The sequence below is a fragment of the Hypanus sabinus genome, chromosome 30 (genome assembly GCF_030144855.1).
Source record: "Hypanus sabinus isolate sHypSab1 chromosome 30, sHypSab1.hap1, whole genome shotgun sequence".
NCBI classification, from domain to species: domain Eukaryota; kingdom Metazoa; phylum Chordata; class Chondrichthyes; order Myliobatiformes; family Dasyatidae; genus Hypanus; species Hypanus sabinus.
In genome coordinates, this window is record NC_082735.1 from 1685778 (window position 1) to 1712464 (window position 26687).

Below are 26687 nucleotides of genomic sequence, written 5' to 3' on the forward strand. Positions count from 1 at the left end.
TTTCCTTCTGTCTAAGTCCATGTCAAGTCTTCTGCCCAGTCTAAGACATACTTCTGCATCCTACCTGTTTCCTTAACACTACCTGCTCCTACACCAATCTTTGTATCATCTACAAACTTGGCGTCAAAGCCATCTATTCCATCATCTAAATCAATGATATACAGAATAAAAATAAGTGGTCCAAACACCAACCCCTGCGGAACACCACTTGTCACTGGCAGCCAACCAGCAAAGGATCCTTTTATTCCCATTCACTGCCTCCTACCAATCAGCCAATGCACTAACCATGTTAGTAACTTTCCTGTAGTACCATAGCCTCTTAACTTGGTCAGCAGCCTCAGATGTGGCATCTTGTCAAAGGCCTTCTAGAAGTCCAAACATACAACATTCTCTGCATCCCCTTTATCTATCCTACTTGCAATCTCCTCAAAGAATTCCAACAGATTCATCAGGCAGGACTTTCCTTGAAGGAAAACATGCTGACTTTGTCCTATCTTGTCCTGTGTCACCAAGTACACCATCACCTCATTCTTAACAATTGACACTAACATCTTCCCAACCACTGAGGTCAGGCTAACTTAATTTCCTTTCTGCTGCCTTCTTCCTTTCTTATAAAGTGGAATGACATTTGCAATTTTCCAGTCTTCTGTCAGCTTACACAGAGGAGGTGCAGTGGCTAACGGACTGGTGCAGAGCCAACAACCTGTCTCTGAATGTGAACAAAACAAAAGAGATGGTTATTGACTTCAGGAAGGCGTGGAGCGACCACTCCCTGCTGAACATCAACGGCTCCTTGGTAGAGATCATTAAGAGCACCAAATTTCTTGGTGTTCACCTGGTGGAGAATCTCACCTGGTCCCTCAACACTAGCTCCATAGCAAAGAAAGCCCAGCAGCGTCTCTACTTTCTGCAAAGGCTGAGGAAAGTCCATCTCCCACCCCCCCCCACCCCCCCATCCTCATCACATTCTACAGGGATTGTATTGAGAGTATCCTGAGCAGCTGCATCACTGCCTGGTTCGGAAATTGCACCATCTCGGATCGCAAGACTATGCAGCGGATAGTGAGGTCAGTTGAGAAGATCATCTTGTCCCCTGTTATTATTTCTCCTGCCTCATTTTCTAATGGTCCAATATCCACTTTCATCTCTCTTTTAATTTTTTAAATACTTGAAAAAGCTTTTACTATCCATTTTGATATTATTTGCCAACTTACTTTCATATTTCATCTTTCCTTTCGAATGATTCTTTTAGTTGCTCTCTGTAGGTTTTTAAAAACTTCCCAATCTTCTATCTTCCCACTAATTTGTGCTTTGTTGTATGCCTTTATTTTGCTTTTACAACAGCTTTGATTTCCTTTGTCAGCCATGGTTGTACTATTTTAAAATTTGAGTATTTCTTCATTTTTGTAATACACATGTCCTGCAGCCACACCTTCCTCATTTTCCCCAGAAAAGCACATCGTTGCTGCTCTGCTGACATCCCTGCAAGCAGCTCCTTCCAATTTACTTTGGCCAAATCCTCTCTCATACCACTGTAATTTCCCTTACTCCACTGAAATAGTGCTACATCAGACTTTACTTTCTCCCTATCAAATTTCAAGTTGAACTCAATCATATTGTGATCACTGGTTCCTAAGGGTTTTTTCACCTTAAGCTCCCTAATCACCTTCAGTTCAATACATAATACCCAATCCAGTATAGCTGAAACCCAAGTAGGCTCAATGACAAGCTGCTCTAAAAAGCTATCTCTTCGGCATTCAACAAACTCAGTCTCCTGAGATCCATTATCAACCTGATATTCCCAATCGACCTGCGTGTTAAAATCTCTCATGACAGCATTAATATTCCCCTTTTGACTTGCCTTTTCTATTTCCTGTTGTAACCTGTAGTCCACCTCCAAGGCACTGGTGGGAGGCTTGTCTGTAACTGCCATCAGGGTCCTCTTACATTTGCTGTTTCTCAACTCAACCGACAATGATTCAATATCTTCTAATCCTATGTCATGTTTTTCTACTGATTTGATGCCATTCTTTAGAGACAAACCACCACCTCTGCCTACATTCCTATCCCACTGAAACAAAGTGTAACATTGGACATTTAGCTCAAACTACAACAAACAATCAGCAAAGATTCAGATTCAAGATAGCCACAACATCATAACTGGCAATCTGTAATATTGCAACAAGATCAACTACCTTATTTCTTAACCTGTGCGCATGAAAAACAACACATTGAGTATCGTACTACTGCTTTAGATTCTGCATCCCTAATGCACTGATACTCACCCTGTTGGCTGCAGATATGTTCCATCACTTATCTCACCACCCTGACGGTCTGACTGCACACTACCTTTACTTTTTTACCATCTGTCCTATCCTGAGACCCATTGCTACAGTTCCCAACCCCCTGCCAAATTAGTTTGAACACTCATCAACAGCTCTAACTGCTGTAGGATTCTGTGGTTCTGAATGATGGTGCTGTGGCGACCCACTTCCTAGCACACTCGAACCGGCTCACAAATAGCCAGCGCGCTGGCATAAAGGCCAGTCCCAAAAGGGCGCCAGGTCTGCTTCACCAACAAAGGGAAGAGCTCGCACGGGATTGTAAATACGTGCCTCCTACAGCATCCGCACCTGGGGAGGGCAGGATCAGGGAGGCTTTAAAGCGAGGCCACGAAGTTCGAATAAAATCTTCTTTAACTGCAGTTTACCGACTCCGTGTCATTATTTTAGCGCTGCGTGTAGCACACCGCTACAATTGGTGACCCCGACGGTCCAAACAATATTTGGACCAGAGATGAATGGCGCCGCACCTGTTCATGCAGTTTCGTTGAAACTGCCAAGCTTCTGGACGCTGCGACCTCACCTATGGTTCCAGCAAGCAGAAGCCCAATTCCACATTCGGCAGATAGCCTCAGAGGACACATGTTACTACTACATGGTGAGCTCCCTCGACCAGGAGACAGCCACCCAGGTTGAGGAGTTCATACAGTCGCCCCCGGAGGACGGCAAATACACAGAATTCAACGCCCTGCTCATAAGGACTTTCGGACTCTCATGGCGCAAGCGGGCTGCCCGTTTACTGCACCTGGATGGTTTGGGGGACAGACCTCCGTCGGCTTTAATGAATGAGATGTTGTCTCTGGCCGGCGGACACAAGCCCTGCCTCGTGTTTGAGCAGGCATTCCTGGAGCAGCTGCCTGAGGACATACGCCTGCTGCTGTCCAATGCGGATTTCAGCGACCCCCGGAAGGTGGAAGCCCGGGCGGACTTGCTGTGGAACGCCAAGAAGGTGAGTGGGGCGTCCGTCGCACAGATCACCAGGCCACGCTCCTAACAGCAAACCAGACCCAGCCCGGCCACAGAGCCCGCTAACCCCAGAGGCAGGGATGGGGAGCCCAACGAACAATGGTGCTTCTACCACCAGTGGTGGGGTGCAGAAGCCCGCCGCTGTAGCCCACCCTGCAAGTTCCCGGGAAACACCAGGGCCAGTCGCCACTGATGGCTATGGCGTCTGGCCATCGGGATAGCCTCCTGTATGTGTGGGACAAGCGGTTGGGACTCCGTTTTTTGGTCGACACCGGTGCCAAGATCAGCATCTTACCTCTGATGAGTTATGACACCCGCAACAGGGCACCGGGTCCCCCCCTGAGGGCCATGAACGACAGCACAGTAAGGACCTACGGCACCCATACAGTGCAGCTACAGTTCAGCTGCAGCCAGTTCACGTGGGACTTCACACTGGCCACCATAGCCCAACCGCTTCTGGGTGAGGATTTTTTGCGGGCTCACAGCCTACTGGTCGACCTGCCCAGGAAGAGACTGGTCCATGCTGAGACCTTTCAGACGTTCTCCCTGGCTGCAGTCCAGTTGCCAGCCCCTCAGCTCGACCATCACGCTGTCCGACAATGACTTCACCAGGGTCCTGGTGGATTTCCCATCGGTTCTGGCACTGCAGTTCACAGCCCCGACATGGCGTATAGCACCACATCCCGACCCAGGGACCACCCCTCCACGCCCGTGCTCAAAGGCTTCCCCCGGACAAGCTCCAACTGGCGAAGGAGGAGTTCAAGAGGATGGAGGAATTGGGGATCATACAGAGGTCCGACAGCCCATGGGCCTCCCCCCTGCACATGGTGCCCAAAGTGACGGGGGGCTGGAGACCGTGCGGCGACTACCACAGGCTGAACGAGGCTACAACACCGGACCGCTACCCTGTGCCGCACATTCAGGATTTTGCAGCAAACCTGCACGGTGCACAGATCTTCTCCAAGGTAGACCTCGTCTGAGGATACCATCAAATCCCGATGCATCACTCATCACCCCGTTTGGCCTTTTCGAGTTCCTCTGCATGCCGTTCGGCCTGAAGAATGCCGCACAGACATTCCAGCGGTTAATGGACGCGGTGGGACGCGACCTGGACTTCGCTTTCATCTATTTGGACGACATCCTCATAGCAAGCAGCAGTAGTCAGGAGCATCTGTCCCGCCTCCGTCAACTCTACGCACGACTGAGTGAATATGGTCTAACAATCAACCCGGCCAAATGCCAGTTCGAGCTCGACACCATCGACTTCCTGGGCCATAGGATTACTAAAGACGGGGCAACCCTCTGTTCGCTAAGGTATACGCAGTCCGCCATTTTCCCCAACCCACCACAATCAAAGGCCTTCAGGAATTCGTGGGTATTGTAAATTTCTACCACTGCTTCCTCCCTTCAGCTGCCCAAATCATGCAGCCCTGATGTCGGGTCTGGGCAAGGACGTTACCTGGGCTGAGGAGTCTGCTGCCGCTTTCATTAAAACGAAAGAAGCCTTGGCAAACGCCACAATGCTAGTACACCCCAGAATGGATGTCCCTACAGCCCTCACAGTGGACTCATCCAACACGGCAGTCGGTGGGGTACTGGAGCAACTCATCGCGGGTCGCTGGCAACCCCTGGCGTTTTTCAGCAAACACCTGCTACCACCCGAGCTCAAATACAGTGCTTTTGACTGGGAACTGTTGGCGCTATACCTGACAATCCGGCATTTCATGTACTTCTTAGAAGGCAGGCCCTTCACCGCGTTCACGGACCACAAGCCGCTTACCTTTACGTTCACGAAGGTGTCCAACCCCTGGTTGTCCCGCCAGCAGCGCCATCTGTCCTACATCTCTGAATACACGACGGATGTCCGGCACGTCTCGGGTAAGGACAATGCCGTGGCGGATGCGCTCTCTCACCCTAACATTCATGCCCTTTCCCAAGGGGTAGACCTTGAGGCGCTGGCAGAGGCGCAGCAGGCAGACGAGGAGATCCCTAGTTACAGAACCGCAGTCTCCGGTTTGCAGCTCCAGGACCTCCTTGTAGGCCCAGGTGAGAGGACCCTACTCTGTGACGTCACCACCGGCCAACCGTGTCCCATTGTCCCGGCAAACTGGCGGTGCCGTGTTTTCGACTCCATTCATATCTTAGCACACCCCTCCATCAGGACAACCGTCCGGATGGTCTGCAGCAGGTTTGTTTGGCATGGTCTCCGCAAGCAGGTCAGTGAATGGGCCAAAACGTGCAGGCACTGCCAGATCGCCAAGGTGAAGTGGCACACCAAAGCTCTGCCGCAGCAGTACCACCCCACCCACCGGCATTTCGACCGCATTCATGTGGATATCGTGGGCCCCCCGCCAGTGTTGCACCTCCTCACTATCGTGGACTGGTTCACCAGATGGCCAGAGGCGATCCCGCTCACCGACACCACCTCCGAATCTTGCACCCGGGTACTGATCACCACCTGGGTGTCCCGCTTTGGTGTACCGGCCCACATTACCTCTGACAGAAGCGCCCAGTTCACCTCCAGCCTGTGGTCAGCTATGGCCAGCCTTATGGGGACACAGCTGCACCACACAACTGCCTACCACCCACAGTCGAATGGCCTGGTGGAGCGTTTCCACCGTCACCTAAAGTTGGCTCTCATGGCCCGCCTGCGAGGAGCTAACTGGGTGGACGAGCTTCCCTGGGTCCTACTCGGCATCCACACGGCGCCCAAAGATGATCTGCACACCTCGTCGGCCGAGTTGGTGTACGGCGCACCCCTGGTCGTCCCCGGAGAGTTCATACCAGCCCCAAGGGGGCACGACGAAGAACCCGCAGCAGTCCTGGGCAGACTACGCGAGAGGCTCGGCAACCTGGCCCCCATACCCACTTCGCAGCATGGGCAGAACCCAACCTGCGTACCCAAAGACCTGCAGGACTGTAAGTTTGTGTTTGTATGAAGGGGCGGGCATCGGCAACTGCTGCAACAGCCCTAAGAGGGGCCGTTTACGGTGCTCAGGAACAACGGGTCCACTTTTGTACTGGACGTTGGGGGTTTTCACGGTGGACCGACTCAAACCGGCCCATGTGGACGTGGCGCAACCGGTCGAGTTCCTGGCACCGTGGCGCAGGGGCCAAACTCCCAAACAGGGTCCGGCTCAGACTGTGGACATTGGGGGGTGTATCGCTGGTTCTGGGGGGGGGGGGTTATGTGGCAACCCACTTCCTAGCGCACTCGAACCGGCTCACAAATAGCCAGCGCGCCGGCATAAAGGCCAGGCCCAAAAGGGCACCAGGTCTGCTTCACCAACAAAGGGAAAAGCTCACGTGGGACTGTAAATACGTGCCTCCTACAGCATCCGCGCCCGGGGAGGGCGGGATCAGGGAGACTTTAAAGCGAGGCCGCGAAGTTCGAATGAAATCTTCTTTAACTGCAGTTTACCGACTCCATGTCGTTATTTTAGCGCTGAGTGTAGCACACCGCTACAGTGCCTTCTGTAGGACTCTCTGCTTCTATGTGATGGTACCTGCTGTAGGACTCTATAGGTCTGTACGATTCTACCTGGTGTAGAACTCTATGGTTCTCTGCGGCTCTAGCTGCTGTAGGACCCGAAGGTTCTGTATTCATGTTGTTCTGTTGTTTAAAAAAGGCTCTAAAAGTAATCCGGGAAATTACTGGCTAGTAAGTTTGACGTTGGTAGTAGGTAACTTATTGGAAGGAGTACTAAGAGATAGGATCTACAAATATTTAGATAGACAAGGACTTATTAGGGAGAGTCAACATGGCTTTGTGTGTGGTAGGTCATGTTCAACAAATCTATCAGAGTTTTTTGAGGAGGTTACAAGGAAATTAGATTAAGGGAAGGCAGTGGATATTGTCCACATGGATTTCAGTAAGGCCTTTGACAAGGTCCCACATGGGAGGTTATTTAGGAAGATTCAGTCACTAGGTATACATGGTGTGGTAGTAAATTGGATTAGACATTGGCTCAATGGGAGAAGCCAGAGAGTGGTAGTGGAGGATTGCTTCTCTGAGCGGAGGCCTGTGACTAGTGGTGTGCCACAGGGATCAGTGCTGGGTCCATTGTTATTTGTCATCTATATCAATGATCTGGACGATAATGTGGTAAATTGGATCAGCAAATTTGCTGATGATACAAAGATTGGAGGAGTAGTGGACAGTGAGGAAAGTTTTTGGAGTTTGCAGAGGGACCTGGACCAGCTGGAAAAATGAGCTAAAAAATGGCAGATGGAGTTTAATACAGACAAGTGTGAGGTATTGCATTTTGTGAGGAAAAAAACAAGGTAGAACATACAAGGTAGGACACTGAGGAGTGCAGTAGAACAGAGGGATCTAGGAATACAGATATAAAATTCTGTAAAAGTGGCGTCACAGGTAGATAGGGTAGTAAAGAGAGCTTTTATAAAGTATTTTATAAAGTATGGCCTTCATAAAGTATTGAGTATAAGAGTTGGAATGTTACAGTGAGTTTCTATAAGGCATTGGTGAGGCTGAATTTGGAGTATTGTGTGCAGTTTTGGACTTGAGAAACTGAGTTGCAGAGAAAGGTTGAATAGGTTATGAGTTTATCCCCTGGAGCATAGGAGAACGAGGGGAGACTTGATAGAGGTATATAAAATTATAATGGTATAGATAGAGTGAATAAAAGCAGGCTTTTTCCACTGAGGCTAGGGGAGAACAAAAAACAGAGGACATGGGTTAGGGTGAAGTGGGAAAAGTTTAAAGGGAACATTGGGGGGGGGGGGAATTTCTTCACACAGAGAATGGTGGGTGTGTGGAATGAGATGCCAGATGAAGTGGTAAATGTGGGCTCACTTTTAACATTTAAGAAACACTTGGACAGGTGGATGGATGAGAAGTGTATGGAGGGATATGGGACAGGTGCAGGTCAGTGGGACTAGGCAGAAAAATGTTTTGGCACAGCCATGAAGGGCCAAAAGGCCTGTTTCTGTGCTGTAAGGTTCTATGGTTCAATGGTGCTAATGAAGGTACCTGCTGTAGGACTGTATGGTTCTATACTATGCTGCCTGCTGTTGGTCTCTATGGTTCTGTATGATGGTAACTTCTGTGTGGCTCTCTGATTCTCTACAATGGTCCCTGCTGTAGGAATCTATGGTATTGTATGATGTTGCCTGCTGTAGAACTCTGTGATACTTGTTACATACTCGTGACACATGACAGTGGAACCCTTGTCATGTGACTGGGGTTGAAGCTGTACTGGACTTGAGGTGATGGTCTTGTGATGGTGGAATGATGTCATTTTCCCACCAGAAGAGATCATGTGACGGGTTTTTTTTACAGGTTATAAAAGGTAGACCCCACCCTGTGAGGAGGGGCAGTTCATGGCTGAATTTGCCAGGTTGACTTCATGCCACTACGTGTTTTAAGAGATGACGCAGTTTAGTTGAAGGATGAAGTTTTTATTTAATGCCTAAAGTTTAAAAGGTTATTGCCAACAGGTTCTTTATGATTCTATTAGTTCGAAATTAGAGGAGAGTGAAGATTCGAGGTTGGAAGTTAAAGATCGAGGAGAATCGCTTTCTACGGTGAAACGGGGGCGACCTTTGTTTGATCCTTATTTGGAAGGATTTCGTTGACTATCTTCATGTTAATCCCTAGGTTTACCTAGAAAGGATTGAAGGTAGTGGAGAAGGAAAGGTCAGTGCCTTTAAGCCGTTCAGTTTCGTGAATTCTTCGTGGGAAGTTCGACGTCGGGGATCGAAGCCAAGCGACGTGAAAGAGAACCTAAATCGTCCTGTAAAGTCTCTCCTTTTAAATGGACTGTGAGCATATCGAACTTTTGGCAATACCACTTTAAAGAACTGTTTTGCAATATCACTTTACGAACTGTTTGAACAGCCGCTCAGCAGCTGTTTCCGGTTACAGTAGTGTTTGTTTACTTTTGGGGGGTTTGTTTTCTGTGTTTAATAAACGTGTTGTTTGTTATAAGAAACACTTGCTGATCTCATATATTTATTGTTGCCTGAATACGTAACATACTGTATGATGGTACCTGCCGTAGGACTCTATGATTCTTTACAATGGTGGCTGCTGTAGGTATCGATGGTTTTGTATGACGTTGCTTGCTGTAGGTCTCCATGGTTTCTGTATTATGTGCCTGCTGCGTGGCTCTGTGATTCTCTATGCTAGTGCCTGCTCTAGGAATCAATGGTTCCGTATGATGGTACCTGCTGTAGAACTCTATGGTTCTGTATGTGACGGTGCTTGCTGTAGGACATTATGGTTGTGTATGATGTTGCCTGCTGTAAGACTCGATGGTTCTGTATGACGGTACCTGCTGTAGGACTCTATGGTTCTGTATGACTCTACCTGCTGTAGGACTCTCTGGTTCAGTAAGACTCGACCTGCTGTTGGTCTCTCTGGATCTGTATGACTCTACCTGCTGTAGGACTCTCTGGTTCTGTATGACTCTACATGCTGTTGGTCTCTCTGGTTCTGTATGAGTCTACCCACAGTTGGACTCAATGGTTCTGTACGACTCTACCTGCTGTAGGACTATGATTCTGTATGATGGTACCTGATGCGTGGCTCTGAGAGTCTCTACAATGTTGCGAGCTGTGGGTCTCTATGGTTCTGTATGACTGTATGGTTCTGTACAACTGTATGTGCTGTAAGGCTCTGTGGTTCTGTATGACTATCTGCTGTCTGACTGTATTGATTACATCTCTTTGGATCTGTACCACTGTATCTGCTGTATGATAGAGATCTAGAAGATTATAAGGTTAGCAGGAAGGAGCTTAAGAAATCAGAAGAGCCAGAAGGGTCTATGAATAGGCCTTGATGGACAGGATTAAGGAAAATCCCAAGGGATTCTACTAGTATGTGAAGTGCAAGAGGTTAAGACCTGTGAGAATAGGACTATTCAAGTGTGACAGTGAAAAAGTGTGTATGTAACTGGAAAAGGTAGCGCAGGTACTTAATGAATACATTGCTTCGATATTCACTATGGAGAAGGATCTTGGTGATTGTAGGGATGACTTACAGCAGACTGAAATCTTGAGCATGTAGATATTAAGAAAGAGAACATGCTGGAGCTTTTGGAATGCATCAAGTTGGATGAGTCTCCAGTACAGGATGAGATGTACCCCAGTCTCCTCTGGAGTTGGAGGAGATTGCTGAGCCCATAGCAATGATATTTGCATCATAAGTGGGTACGGGAGAGGTTCCGGAGGATTGGAGAGTTGCTGATGTTGTTCCCTTGTTCAACAAAGGGAGAAGAGATCGCCTGGGAAATTATAGACCAATGAGTCTTACTTCAGTGGTTGGTAAGTAGATTAGGAAGATCCTGAGAGGCAGGAGCAATGGACATTTGGAGAGAGATAATATGATTAGGAATAGTCAGCAAGTCGTGCCTTATGAGCTTGATTTAATTTTTTGAGGATGTGACTAAACACATTGAAGGTCGAGCAGCAGATGTAATATATATGGATTTCAGCAAAGGCATTTGATAAGTTACCCCATGCAAGTCTTATTGAGAAAGTAAGAAGGCTGGGATCCAGCGGGAGATTGCTTTGTACCCAGAAATGGCTTGCCCACAGAAGGCAAAGAGTGGTTGTAGACAGGTCTGCATGGACATTGGTGAGCAGTGGTGTGCCTCAGGGATCTATTCTGGGACCCTTACTCTTCGTTATTTTTACAAATGACCTGGATGAGGAAGTGGAGGGATGGGTCAGTAAATTTGCTGAAAGACACAAAGGTTGGGGATGGTGTAGATAGTGTGGAGGGCTGTCAGAGGTTGCAGTGGGACATTGACAGGATGCAAAACTGGGCTAAGAAATGGCAGATGGAGTTCAACCCAGATAAGTGTGAGGTGGTTCATTTTGGTAGGTCAAATATGATGACAGAATATAGTATTAATGGTAAGACTCTTGGCAGTGTGGAGGATCAGAAGGATCTTGGGGTCCTAGTCCATAGGGTACTCAAAGCAGTTTGATTCTGTGGTTAAGAAAGCATATGGTGCATTGGCCTTCCTCAATCGTGAGATTGAGTTCAAGAGCCAAGAGGTAATGTTGCAGCTATATAGGACTTTGTTGAGACCCCACAGTGCTCTGTCTAGTCACTTCACTGCAGGAATGGTGTGGAAACTATAGAAAAGGTGTAGAGGAGATTTACAAGGATGTTTGAACAACACACACAAAATGCTGGTGGAACACAGCAGGCCAGACAGCATCTATCTGGAGAAGCGCTGTTGACATCGACAGTGCTTCTCCCTATAGATGCTGCTTGGCCTGCTGTGTTCCACCTGCATTTTGTGTGTGTTGTTCGTATTTCCAGCATCTGCAGATTTCCTTGTGTTTGCTCTTTGCAAGGATGTTGCTTGGATTGGGGAGCATGCCTCATGAGAATAGGTTGAGTCTTTTGAGCCTTTTTTCCTTAGAGTGACAGAGGATGAGAGGTGACATGATAGAGATGTGTAAGATGATGAGAGGCATTGATCGTGTGGATAGTCAGATGCTTTTTCCCATGGCTGAAATGGCCAACACAAAGGAGCACAGTTTTAAGGCGCTTGGAAGTTGGTACAGAGATGTCACAGGTGATTTACACAGAGTGGTGAGCCTGTGGAATGGGATGCTGGCAATGGTGGTGGAGGCAGATACGATAGGGTCTTTTTAAGAGACTCTTGGATAGGTACATGGAGCTTAGTAAAATAGAGGCCTACAAGTAACCCTAGGTAATTTCTAAGATAAAGACATGTTCGGCACAGCTTTGTGGGCTAAAGGGCCTGTTTTGTGCAATAGGTTTTCTGTGTTTCTACTCTGACAAATATATATGCATTACAACTCTATGTTTCTGTATGAATGTATCGGCTACGTAACAATGGTTCTGTATGACTATGTTGTACAAGATTATGTTTCTGTATGACTGTATCTGCTTACGAATGTATGGATCTGTACGACTGTATCTGCTGTACAACTCTGGCTTAGTACAACTGTATCTGCTTAACGGCTCTAAGATTCTGTAGAACTTCATCTGCTGTTTGACTCAATGGTTCTGCATGACTGTCTTTGTTGTATGAATCTATGGTTCTGTATGAGTGTATCTGCTGTATGTTACTATGGTTCTGTACATCTGTATGACTCTAAAGGTTCTGTTCGACTGTATCTGCTGTATGAATCTTTGATTCTGTATGACTGTTTCTGCTTTAAGACTCTATGGTATGTATCAGCTGTACAAGTTCGGGACACTTCTCATGCTTTGAATTTTTTCAATGATTTTAAGTTCTCTGGCTCCGGGACGTCCAGTCCTTATATACCTCCATCCCCCACCAGGAAGGTCTCAAAGCTCTCCGCTCCTTTTTAGATTCCAGACCTAACCAATTCCCCTCTACCACCACTCTCCTCCATCTAGCGGAATTATTAGAAGAATAATTTCTCCTTTGGCTCCTCCCACTTCCTCCAAACCAAAGGTGTAGCCATGGGCACCCGCATGGGTCCCAGTTATGCCTGCCTTTTTGTTGGCTTTGTGGAACAGTCCATGTTCCAAGCCTATATGGGTATCTGTTCCCCTCTTTTCCTTCGCTACATCAACGACTGCATTGGCACTGCTTCCTGCATGCATGCTGAGCTCATTGACTTCACTAACTTTGCCTCCAACTTTCACCCTGCCCACAAATTTACTTGGTCTATTTCTGACACCTCCCTCCCCTTTCTTGCTCTTTCTGTCTCCATCTCTGGACACAGCCTATCGACTGATATCTACTATAAGCCTACAGACTCTCACAGCTACCTGGACTATTCCTCTTCCCACCCTGTCTCTTGCAAAAATGCTATCTTCTTCTCACAATTCTTCCATCTCCACTACATCTGCTCTCAGGATGAGGCTTTTCATTTCAGGGGAGATGTCTTCCTTTTTTAAACAAAGGGGCTTCCCTTTGTCCACCATCAATTCTGCTCTCAAACGCACCTCTCCCATTTCCCGCACATCTGCCCTCACCCCATCCACCCACCACCCCACTCGGGATAGGGTCCCCCTTGTTCTCACCTACCACCAGCCTCCAGATCCAACGTATAATTCTCCGTAACTTCCGCCACCTCCAACGGGATCCCACTACCAAGCACATCTTTCCCTTCCCCCCTTTTTCTGTTTTCCGCAGGGATCGCTCCCTACATGACTCCCTTGTCCATTCATCCCCCATCCCTCCTGGCCTGACCGATCCTGACCGATCTCCCTCCTGGCACATTCTTGCAAGTGGAACAAGTCCTACACCTGCCCTTACACTTTCTCCCTCACCACCATTCAGGGCCCCAGACAGTCCTTCCAGGTGAGGCGACACTTCGCCTGTGAGTCGGCTGGTGTGGTATACTGCCTCCGGTGCTCCCATTGTGGCCTTTTATATTGGTGAGACCCAACGCAGACCGGGAGACCGTTTCGTTGAACACCTACGCTCTGTCCACCAGAGAAAGCAGGATCTCCCGTGGCCACATATTTTAATTCCATGTCCCAGTCCCATTATGATATGTCTATCCATGGCCTCCTCTTCTGTCAAGATGAAGGCACACCCAGGTTGGAGAATCAACAACTTATATACCAGCTGGGTAGCCTCCAACCTGATGGCATGAACATTGACTTCTCTAACTTCCGTTAAAGCCCCTCCCCTTCTTACCCCATCCCATATATATTTAGTTTTTTTTCCCTCCCTTTTTTTTTCTCTCTTTCTGCCCATCACTCTGCCTGTTCTCCATCTCACTCTGGTGCTCTGCTCCCCCTTTCTTTCTCCTTAGGCCTTCCGTCCCATGATCTTTTTCCTTCTCCAGCTCTGTATCCCTTTTGCCAATCACCTTTCTGGCTCTCAGCTTCACCCCACTCCCTCCGGTCTTCTCCTATCATTTCGCATTTTCCCCTCCCCCTCCTATTTTCAAATCTCTTATTATCTTTCCTTTCAGTTAGTCCTGACGAAGGGTCTCGGCCTGAAACGTCGACAGCACTTCTCCCTATAGATGCTGCCTGACCTGTTGCGTTCCACCAGCATTTTGTGTGTGTTCCTTGAATTTCCATCATCTGCAGATTTCCTCGTGTCAGCTGTACAACTCTATGTTTATGTATGACTGTATCTACTGTATAACTCTATGGTTCTGTACGACTGCATCTGCAGCCTCTAGCCTCCAGCCTCGACCCAAGCCTCAAGACTCCGTCGCTAGCCAAGCCTCGTCATGTCCTTGCCTGGGTTTGGGTGTCCGAGCCCGAGGCAAGACTCTGGTTCTGGGTCTTTGTCCAGTCTCGGGCTCAGAGACCACCCCAGGCTCCGTGTTCCCAGTCCCTCGTCCTGGTCCTGCTTCCCCTGCCTAGACTGCATCCTGTCCTGTCCTTGGGTTCTGTCTCCTCCTGTTTCCGGGACTCCAGTGCCTGTGTCCTGCAGTTGGGTCCTGATTCAACACCCGACTTATGACAATCCCTCCACTTCCCCATCCAGGTTATTTCTAAAAATCACGAACAGGAAGGGTCCCAGAACAGATCCCTGAGGCACAGCACTGGTCACTGATCTCCATGCAGAATATGACCTGTTTACAACCACTCTTTGCCTTCTGTGGGCTAGCAAATTCTGGATCCACAAAGCAATGCCCCCTTGAATCCCATGCCTCCTTACTTTCTCAATAAGCCTTGTATGGTGTACCTTATCAAATTTTTTGCTGAAATCCATATACACTACATCTACTGCTCTACATTCATCAATGTGTTTAGCCACATCCTCAAAAAATTCGAATAGTCTCTTAAGACACTATCTGCCTTTGATAAAGCCACGCTAACCATTTTATGCCTCTCCAAATGTTCATAAATCCTGCCTCTCAGGATCTTCTCCATCAACTTACCAACCATGGAAGTAAGACTCACTGGTTTATAATTTCCTGGGCAATCTCTACTCCCTTTCTTAAATAAGGGGACAAAATCTGCAACCCTCCATTCCTCCAGAACCTCTCCTGACCTCATTGATGATGCCAAGATCATTGTCAGAGTCTCAGCAATCTCCTCCCTCACTTCCCACAGTATCCTGGGGTATATCTCGTCTGGTCCCAGTGAATTATCCAAATGTTTTCCATAAGCTCCAGCACATCCCCTTTCTTAACGCCTATGTGCTTAAGCTTTTCAGTCTGTGCTGTCACCCGGATTGGATATGACCCAAGTGCGGAGTGAGAGACACAGAAGCGGATCGATTGTTCACAGACTTTAATGTGAACAGTGTTAAAAGGAAAAGAAAACAATAAATGCTAGGCCAATCAGGGCCGTTAACTAAAACTCTCAAATGGAAAACAAAGCCTACACTATGGCTGAAAAGATCAACTAAGAATAAAACAAACACTTCAGACTCAGTTGACTCGACAGTACAATTTACCATGCAAGGCAGAGCGCAAGCAGGCAGCGAAGCATTGCTGTGTCCAAGTCTTGACAAATACTATGACTGACTGAATGGAGTTAAATACTATCAACATGAAATAATAATTTGCTGACACATGCATATTCACAAGCACAATTGCTGTATCCTCTGCTGTGCCAAATCCATGGTTGTGACAGCTGTAAGTCATCCCTACAATCGCTATGCCCTTTTCTGTAGTGAATACTGAAGTGTATTCTTCTCATGGCCCCTTCTGGCTCTCTTAATTTCATTCTTAAGCTCCTTCCTGCTAGCCTTATATTTTCCTTGATCTCTATCATTACCTAGCTTTTTGAAACTTGCATAAGCTTTTCTTTTCTTCTTGACTAGGTTTTCAACTGCCTTTGTACTCCATGGTTCCTGTACCCTACCATCCTTTCCCTGTCTCATTGGAACGTACCTATGCAGAACACCACACAAATATCCCCTGAACAGTTGCCACATCTCTTCTGTACATTTCCCTGAGACATCAGCTCCCAATTTATACTTCCAAGTTCCTGCCTGATAACTTCATATTTCCCCTTACTCCAATTAAACACTTTCCTAACTTGTCTGTTCCTATCCCTCTCCAGTACTATGGTAAAGGAGATGGAATTGTTATCACTATCTCCAAAATGCTCTCCCATTGAGAGACCTGACACCTGACCAGGTTCATTTCCCAATACCAGATCAAGTACAGCCTCTCCTCTTGTAGGCTTATCAGCATATTGTGTCAGGAAACTTTCTTGAACACACTTAACAATCTCCACCCTATCTGAACCCCTTGCTCTAGGGAGATGCCAATCAATATTGGGGAAATTAAAATCCCCCAGCACGACAACCCTGTTATTACTGCACTGTTCCAGAATCTGTCTCCCTATCTGCTCCTCAGTGTGCCTGTTACTATTGGGTGGTCGATGTAAAACACCCAGAAGAGTTATTGACCCCTTCCTGTTTCTAACTTCCACCCACAAAGACTCCATAGACAGTCCCTCCACGACTTCCTCCTTTTCTGCATCCATGACACTATCTCTGATCAGCAGTACCATGCCCCACCTCTTTTGCCTCCCTCCCTGTCCTTTCTGAAACATCTAAAGCCAGGCACTCTAAATAACCATTCCTGCCCCTGAGCCATCCAAGTCTCTGTAATGGCCACAACATCATAGTTCCAAGTACTGATCCAAGCTCTAAGCTCATCCGCTTCGTTCACAATACTCCTTGCATTAAAATAGACACATCTCAAACCTTTCGTCTGAGCATATCCCTTCTCTATCACCTGCCTATCCTCTCTCTCACACTACTTACAAGCTTTCTCTATTTGTGAGTCAACCACCCCTTCACCATCTCTTCAGTTCAGTTCCCACCCACCAACAATTCTAGTTTAAACTCTCCCCAGTAGCCTTAGCAAACATCCCCGCCAGGATATTGGTCCCCCTGGGATTCAAGTGCAACCCGTCCTTTTTGTACAGGTCACACCTGCCCAAAAAGAGGTTCCAATGATCCAGAAATATGATTTCTTGCCCCCTGCTCCAATCCCTCAGCCACGCATTTATCCTCCTCCTCCCTCTATTCTTATACACACTGTCATGTGGCAAACACAGCAATCCTGAGATTATTTTCTCTGAGGTCCTGTTTCTCAGTTTCTTTCCTAACTCCTTGTAGTCTGATTTCAGGACATCCTCCCTTTTCCTACCTATGGCATTGGTACCAATATGTACCATGACCTCTGGCTGTTCACCTTCCCACTTCAGGATATTGTGGATGCAATCAAATACATCCTGGAACGTGAGGGATCCAGGACCTTACACGCCATCTGTTTCTCTTTCCATTGATGTTCCCTGGCCTCCTGACTGTTACCAGCGTTAACTGTTTTTATTTCAGGTTTCGAGTATCTGAATTCTTCTGATTTCCAAAATGTGAACAATTACTTTAATTTTCCAGTGTTAATAGGATAAATTCACTCTTCAATAGTTCTTGATTAACTTGATACTGCTGTTATAATTGCTTCAGTCTGACAATCAAATTCTTGGTGTTCCATCTTAATTATTGTAAATGTGGTGTCAGTGATTATAAGTTAGGAATGATACATAAACTATCTGTAAAGGTACATATTACATTGCTGTTTATGTATTTCCCAAGATAAAGTGTGAATCAGGCCTTTCTGGCCCTTCAAGCTGCTTTGCTCAGCAAAGCCCAATCTAACCCTAATGATGAGATGATGACCAACTGTGGGAGGAAGCTGGACTGCTGGAGCACCGGAAGAACCCACGCAGTTTCAGGGAGAACATAGAAACTCCTTACAGACAGCGGAAGGATATCCTTCATGAATATTATCTTACAAAGGTAAGAAATTGAGCCACTAAAGGAGATATTGCCACCATTTTAAGGAGTAGTTTAAATCAGATGTGAAGATTAAAGAATTACCAGTGGGAAGTCTGGATTTGAATGTTAATTACTCAAAAACATGACCACTGATAATGATGCTACAATAAGTGGTGTTATGCAAGATTCCAAAGGTAGAGTAGCACAGAGTCTGTGGATTGCTGCATCACTGAAGGAGATTACAAAAATAAAGGTTTAGAGGAATGGAATAATTTGTATACAAGCTTAATTTGGTGTCACATACCCTGTCAAGCTTCTGAATAGTCTGGCACAGACTCAAATAAGTGCAAGGGAGGAGTTGAACTTAGCAGCTAGAAGTTATTAAGTCCCTAATTCCCAAATAATGAATCAAGAAATAAACCTTATAGCTTCTAATTTCCTAATGAAACAAGTGTTATGTTATTCAGTTTCCTATTGTGATAAATGAAATAATTACCATATGATTTGAAAAACTGACCTATTGTATGATTTTTGATTAATTCTCACCAAATGGCATATTAATTGATAATGCAAATCCTTTGAAATATTCTGTGCTGTTCACTCAAATGCTTTTACTTTCACATTATTATTAATTTGTAATTGAGATATATAGTGCTATGTAATTTTTTCTTCTTCTATAATTCATATGCAGTTTAATATAATAACAATGTTTAAGAACATAGAATTAAAATGATACATAGCCAAGAGGCATAAGGATAATTTCACTTTGATAAAATGTACCCTAGTGAAAGTGAAATCTTTAGCGTATCTTCACGCAGGTGTCTTAGGTATTGCTGATTATATTATCCAGTTAATTCAAGAGCTGTACAGAACAGGACTTTTCAAGATAAGCTCTACCAGTCATATTATCAGCCACATTGTAGTAAATAATCCAATGATCCTATGAGCAGAGCAGTTTATCATATTCAACAACTGAAGGAAACAATGCTTCTAGCCAAAACAAACATTTATAAAGAGAGCGAGACATTGTGGGGAATGGAGTTCAAGGACTGAAAGTTAAAAGTGTTGAGAAGAGGCTATCATAGATGAGATTAACAGTTTGGAATGAGCAAAGGGTGTAAAGAATTTAAATTCATCAAACAGTTAGGGAAGAAGCAAAAGAAAGATATAGATGGATCCAGCCTGGCACTGAGATAGTAAAGGAAGAACTTAAAGGAATAAGCATGGGAGGTATCCAGACTCAATACATGAAGATCAAAAAGAGGAGGAACATAAACTGACAGACATTGTCATATGAGATTAATTTTAAATAATTTATATCTTTAAAACCCATGTAATGCAGTCATTCAGTAACAGAAGGAAAACAATCTGTTGGTAATGATGCATAACAAAAGAACACTAATGAAATACCCTTCTGTGTCTACTTCACGTAGAAGATTATTTTCAAATTAAACAATATGAGTAGGATAAACATCTGTATGTTGTTTGAGAAGAGTTACCAGTTTTGACACTTACGTTTTGGAATTGTCCCAAACAACACAGTGTGGGTCAGACGTTCCCTGCAATAATAAAAATGAACACATATTGTTAATACAATCACTTAAATTCCTTAAAAAAAAACAACTGCTTCCCTGCTGCCAGGGGCAAGGATGTCTCTGAATATTTGCAGAACAATCTTGAGGAGGAGAGTGAACAGCCAGAGGTTATTGGCCTGTTGGTATAAATTAGTGCCTAATATATATTAGTGCCTGACTTGCACTACCTTACTTTCCCTTTTCTATTTTCTAATTATGATTTATAATTTAAATTTTTATTATATTTACTTTGATTTGTACTTCAGGGAGTGCAAAGTGCAGTAACAAATATCACTGTGATGATTGTACACTCTAGTATCAATTGTTTGGTGACAATGAAGTAAAGTGTAAGTATACCATAGGTAGAACAAGGGATAAGGTCCTGCAGAATGAGTATAAGGAGTTAGGTAAAAGTTCAAAGTAAGTTATTATCTACGTACATATACATGACTATATAACACTCAGATTCATTTTCTTGCAGGCGTACTCAGTAAATCCAATGATAATAATAGAATCAATGAAAAACCACATCAAACAGGGTGGACAACCAGTGTGTAAAAGACAACAAACTGTGCAAATAAAAAAACAGCTTTTCAGCAATGGGGCAAGTGAAATTGAGTGAAGTAATCCCATCTGGTTCAAGGGTAATAACTGTTTCTGAACCTGGTGGTGTGAATTCTGAGACTTGTGTACCTTCTTCCTGATAGAAGCAGTGAGAAAAGAGCATGGCCTGGATGGTGGAGGCCCCTGATAATGGATGCTGCCTACCTGCAATAAGAGTGGTGATTGCTCCTAGTGCCACATGCTGGTGAGGTCAGAAGAAGAGTTAAACCAGATGAATGTATGGGTGAAGAACTGGTGCAGGAGACAGGGATTCAGATTCTTGGACCATTTGGATCTGTTCTGAGATAGAGGCAATCTGTTATAAGAGAGATGGATTACACTTGAACCAGAGAGGGTCCAATATCCTTGTCAGGAAATTTGTTAATACTACATGGGAGGATTTAAACTAGACAGGCAGGGGTTTGGGACTCTGAGCAAGAGTGAGTGGTAGGATAAAGCAGTACAGTAGCCAGCAAGAGCGAGTTTGGTAATCAGGATAACCAGAGTCACAGTAAAGGGAGAAAAGTAAATACTCATTTAAGTTGCATTAATTTCGATGTACAAAGATCTACAGGGAAGGCAGATGAATTCAAGTGTGGAGTGATTTTAAGGTCTGGAACATTACAGCTATACCAGAAGCAAGATTGACAGTTCAGGGCTGGCAGTCCAGTGACTGAGAATATTGTTGCTACACGTGTGACAGAGGTACAAGGAGGAAGGTATTTTGTCATTTTGATAAAGAAGGATATAACAACAGTGCTTAGAGATTATATTCTTGGGGGAATAGTCCAGTGAGGCCATATGAGTAGAACTTAGAACCAAGAAGGAGAGGCTTTCTCCAGAGGGAGTAATGATGAAGGGTTTTGACCCACAATATTGACTGTTTATCCCTTTCCATAGATGCTGCCTAATGTGCTGAGTTCCTCCAGCATTTTTTGTATGTTATTTTCTCCAGAGTGGCTGTATGAAAAATGCCCTATAGTTAGTGGGAATTTGAGGAGTAGATGACTGGCATTGATTGAGTTACTGAGTGTTAAGAGCACGAAAAACTGGAAATTGTGAACTCTTTCCTGAAACAATACACACAGAGCCTAATCAGGTGCAGTATTAGGCATCCTCTTAGGGAGCAAGGTAGAGGAAGTGGCAGGGAGCACTTTGGCTCTAGTGACTAGAATTATTTTATTTTTAAGATGGTGGGGGAAAAGGATAAATAGGTCCACGGTCTAGGACCCTAAATTATGACAGGATTCATTTTGAAGGAAATAGACACAATCTATTTAGGTTGATTGGGTGTGCCTGTTTGAAGGGAAACAAATAAGTAGCTTTTAAGACCGTGATATCATGATTACAGGGTAGTATATTCCTATAAGACGAAGGCTCAACCTGGCAAGATTTACCAAGGAAGTTGTTGTTGAAAGATATTGATGGCTTGGTCAAGAAAAGTAGGAATGGGCTGCCGGCAATGTTGGTGAAGGTGGATATGATAGGGTCTTCCAAGAGACTCCTGGATAGGTACATGGAGTTTAGAAAAAACAGAGGGTTATAGGAAAACCTAGGTAATTTCCAAAGTAAGTTCAGCACAACATTGAGGGCCTGTATTGTGTAGTAGTTTTTCTACGTTCTATGTTCTAGAATATGGCAGTAGATGTTAGCTGTTTGGACTTCAGCAACATCTTTGACAAGGTCCTTCCAGATCCTTGTCCAGAAGTATCAATCTCATGGAATCCAAGGAAAGCTAGTTAGGTGGAATCAAAAATCAACTCAGTGCTAGGGCTGTGTTTGAAGGATGTTTCTTGGAATGGAGGCCGGTAACTTGTGATGTGCTGCTCGAGTCAGTGTTTGGACCATTGTTATTTCTTATTCGTATACATAATTTGGAGGCAAATGCACAAAGCTTGATCAGTAAGTTTGCAAAAGACAAGAAATCAGGGATTGGTGTTGATAGAGAAAGATGTTATCTGAGATTAAAAGGAGATCTGGATCAGTTAAGGAAGTGGGCTGAGTCATGGCAAATGGCTTTTAATACAGATAACTTTGAGGCAATGCATTTTGGAAAGTCAATCAAGTGATGGACTTCTACAATGAATGAAAGGGTACAGTATAGTTCAAAGGAACAGAAACACCGGGGAGTACAAGTACATAGTTAATTCAAAGCAGCATTGCAAGTGGACAAGGACATTGGTAATGTAGAATACTACGAGTCTGATTCACCGATTCATTGCTAAGACTGATGGTGGGAGAGCTGTATGGCCTTGTTTGTGATCCAGGCCAGGCCTCATTTGTGCCTCAAGGTTTCCTATTCTGGCAGCTGAGGAAGGAGACGCTGGAGCTGGCTGTGTGCCACTGTATTCTACACTGGATTGGAGGCTGTCCCCTCCCATTAGAACTGCCTTCCAGTATTCGCTCTGTGGGAGACAAGCTAGATTCCATTCTTCTGTGGCTGCACTAGCATGTACTGAAGAACTTCTATGGGCTTGTTCTGCAGAAACAAGACTCCAAGACAACATTCATGCACCATCAATTTGCAGGTCGTGACTCCCAGGCACTTGGGCTACATTATTATTTTGCTTATAAGTGTATGTTCTTCTTGCTATCATAATTATATGTTCTTTGTGCTGTGTGTGGCAGTTGGTTCTTTCTTTTGAACCATGGTCACCTCCTATAAAGTGAAATCAAGCGATATAGGCATCACTTCCAGATGAGCTCAATGCCTTCTATGCTTGCTTTGACTGTCAAAACACAGAACTCAAACTCCCAAACTCCCACAGCCCCAGATGATCCTATGACTGGTGTACAAAGACTGCAGTAAATCTAATCAAAAAGAAAAGAAAATTTTACAAAAGGATCAGAAAGCAGGTAATGTTAGAGATATAGAAGATTGTAAGGCTACTAGGAAGGACCTTAAGAAGGAAATTAGGAGAGCCAGAAGGGGCCGTGAGAAGGACTTGGTGGGAAGAATTAAGGAAAACCCCAAGGCATTCTACAAGTATGTGAAGAGCAAGAGGATAAGATGTGAAAGAATAGGACCTATCAAGTGTGACAGTGGGTAAGTGTGTATGGAACCGGAGGAAACTGCAGAGGTACTTAATGAATACTTTACTTCAATATTCACTATGGAAAAGGATCTTGGTGATTGCAGTGATAACTTGCAGCAGACTGAAAAACTTGACCATGTTGATATTAAGAAAGAGGATGTGCTGGAGCTTTTGGAAAGTATCAAGTTGGATAAGTCACCAGGACTGAACAGGCTACTCTGGGAGGCGAGGGAGGAGATTGCTGAGCCTCTGGTGATGGTCTTTGCATCATCAATGGGGACAGGAGAGGTTCCGGAGGATCGGAGGGCTGCGGATGTTGTTCCTTTATTCAAGAAAGAGTGTAGAGATAGCCCAGGAAATTATAGACCAGTGAGTCTTACCTCTGTGGTTGTTAAGTTGATGGAGAAGATCCTGAGGGGCATGATTTATGAACATTTGGAGAGGTATAACATGATTAGGGATAGTCAGCATGGCTTCGCATGCTTTGAAGCATCAAACACTACAGCAAGGGAGAGAGCCAGTCCCTTCTTACTGTCTGACCAGCGGGCTCCAATCATTGATTCAGAGCACACATGGAGAACCCTTGCCAGGGTTAACCCACGAAAAGCGGGAGGTCCCGACAATTTCCCTGGACGTGTGCTCAAGGAATGTGCTGATGTATTAACAGAGATCCTGACAGACATTTTCAACATCTCCATTGTCAAGCCATTGTCCCCAGATGCTTCAAAACCTCCACAATCATCCCTGTAGCAAAGAAATCAGTTGTAGCCTGTCTGAATGATTATCGTCCTGTCGCCCTGACCCCCACAGTGATGAAATGTTTTGAACGGCTTGTCAAGTCTCATATCACAGCCAGCCTCCTCTCATCGCTGGATCCTCTACAGTTTGCTTATCGTCCCAACCGCTCTACGGAGGATGCAATATCCACCACACTGCACACAGTTCTCTCTCACTTGGACGATAAAGACACTTATGCCAGAATCCTGTACATTGATTTCATTTCAGCATTCAATAGCATCATCCCACAGAGACTAGTGGAGAAACTGTCGCTGCTTGGCCTGAACACTGCCATGTGTCGCTGGATTCTGGATTTCTTGACAGAGAGACCACAGTCAGTCCATGTTGGCAGGAACATCTCTGACTCCATCACACTGAGCACTGGATCCCCACAAGGCTGTGTGCTTAGTCCACTGCTGTTTACACTACTAACACGTGACTGTGCAGACAGATTCAAGGGGAACCTGATCATTAAATTTGCTGATGATACCACAGTGGTGGGGCTCATCAGCAAAAATGATGAAACAATGTACAGGGAGGAGGTCAAACACCTACAGAGCTGGTGCAGTGACAACAACTTGATGCTTAATGTCACCAAAACCAAGGAGATGATCATCGATTTCAGACGGTCTCAAGCCTGAGCACACACCCCTCAGCATCAGCGGCTCCACAGTGGAGAAGGTGGAAAACATCAAGTTCCTTGGGGTGCAGATCTCGGACAATCTCACATGGTCCAGGAACACCAATGGGATTGTGAAAGGGGCCCAGCAGAGATTGCACTTTCTGAGGAAACTCTCCACTAATATCTTAACTACATTTTACAGAGGCGTGGTTGAGTGTGTGCTGACCTTTAGCATCACAACCTGGTACCTGGTACTGCCGACAAAAAAGCCTTGCAGAGGGTGGTTAGGGGAGCAGAGAAAGTTATTGGGGTCTCCCTACCTTCTGTCCAAGACCTCTTTCAGAGTCGATGCCTCCAGAAGACATGGTACATCATTAAAGACTCCTCAGTCCCTCTCCATAAACTGTTTGTTCTTCTGCCATCAGGCAAAACAAAAACCACAAGGCTACTAAACAGCTTTTTCCCACAGGCGGTCAGACTGCTAAATAGCTGCTCTACCTGACTCTGCTTTGGACACTTTTAACTTGCACAGGTCACTTATAACTTGATTTTAACCAACATGTGGCTGTTGTGTTTTACCATTTATTGTTGTGTTTACTATTCATTGTTGTGTTGGTTATGTTATGATTGCACTTGCCCCTGGGAAACGCTGTGTCATCCTGCCCTGCAGAGCTTATGTGTGGTTGGAATGACAATAAGTTTTTTTGAATCTTGAATCTTTGTCAAGGGCAGGTCGTGCCTTATGAGCCTGATTGAATTTTTTGACGACGTGATGAAACACATTGATGAAAGAAGAGCAGTAGATGTAGTGTATATGGATTTTAGTAAGGCATTTGATTAGGTACCCCATGCAAGGCTTACTGAGAAGGGAAGGAGGCATGGGATCCAAAGAGACATTGCTTTGTGGATTCAGAACTGGCTTGCCCACAGAAGGCAAAGAGTGGCTGTAGACGGTACATATTCTGTATAGAGGTCAGTCACCAGTGGAGTGCCTCAGGGATCTGTTCTGGGACCCTTACTCTTCGTGACTTTTATAAATGACCTGGATGAGGAAGTGGAGGGATGAGTTAGTAAGTTTGCTGATGGCACAAAGGTTGGAGGCGTGGATCGGGTGGAGGGCTGTTAGAAGTTACAGTGGGACACAGATAGGATGCAAAACTGGGCTGAAAAGTGGCAGATGGAGTTCAACCCAGATAAGTGTGAAGTGGTTCATTTTGGTAGGTCAAATATGATGGCAGAATATAGTATTAATGGTAAGACTCTTGGCAGTGTGGAGGATCAGAGGAATCTTGGGGTCCGAGTCCATAGGATGCTCAAAGCAGCTGCACAGGTTGACTCTGTGGTTAAGAAGGTGTATGGTGTATTGGCCTTCATCAATTGTGGAATTGAATTTAGGAGCCGAAAGGTAATGTTGCAGCTATATAGGACCCTGGTCAGACCCTATTTGGAGTACTGTGCTCAGTTTCTGTTGCCTCACTACAGGAAGGATGTGGAAGCCATAGAAAGGGTGCAGAAGAGATTTAAAAGGATGTTGCCTGGATTGGGGAGCATGCCTTATGAGAATAGATTGAGTGAACTCAGCATTTTCTCCTTGGAATGAAAGAAGATGAGAGGTGACCTGATAGAGGTGTACAAGATGATGAGAGGCATTGATCGTGTGGATAGTCAGAGGCTTATTCCCAGGGCTGAAATTGTTGCCACAAAAGGACATAGGTTTAAGGTGCTGGGGAGTAGGTACAGAGGAGATGTCAAGAGTAAGTTTTTTACTCAGAGAGTCGTGAGTGTGTGGAATGGGCTGCCGGCAACGGTGGTGGAGGTGGATACAATAGCGTCTTTTAAGAGTCTTTTACTTAGGTACATGGAGCTTATTAAAATAGAGGGCTATAGGTAAGGCTAGTAATTTCTAAGGTAGGGACATGTTCAGCACAACTTTGTGGGCCGAAGGGCCTGTATTGTGCTGTAGGTTTTCTATGTTTCTATGACTGAGAGGCATAGATATGATGGAAAGTTATAGTCTTTTTCCCAGGTATACGAGTCCAAAACTAGGAGCCATAGGTTTAGGGTGTGAAGGGAATGAT

The 26687-nt window shown here is 45.3% G+C and overlaps 1 protein-coding gene across 1 annotated transcript in view; it reads right to left on the reverse strand.

The window, feature by feature from the left end:
* Positions 1-26687, reverse strand: part of LOC132383377 (adhesion G protein-coupled receptor B2-like) — a 1046509-nt gene that overhangs the window by 510136 nt on the left and 509686 nt on the right. Inside the window, exon 15 of the mRNA XM_059954264.1 lies at positions 19514-19557. Within this exon, the coding sequence (XP_059810247.1) occupies positions 19514-19557 (44 nt within the window). The remainder of the gene's footprint in view (positions 1-19513; positions 19558-26687) is intronic.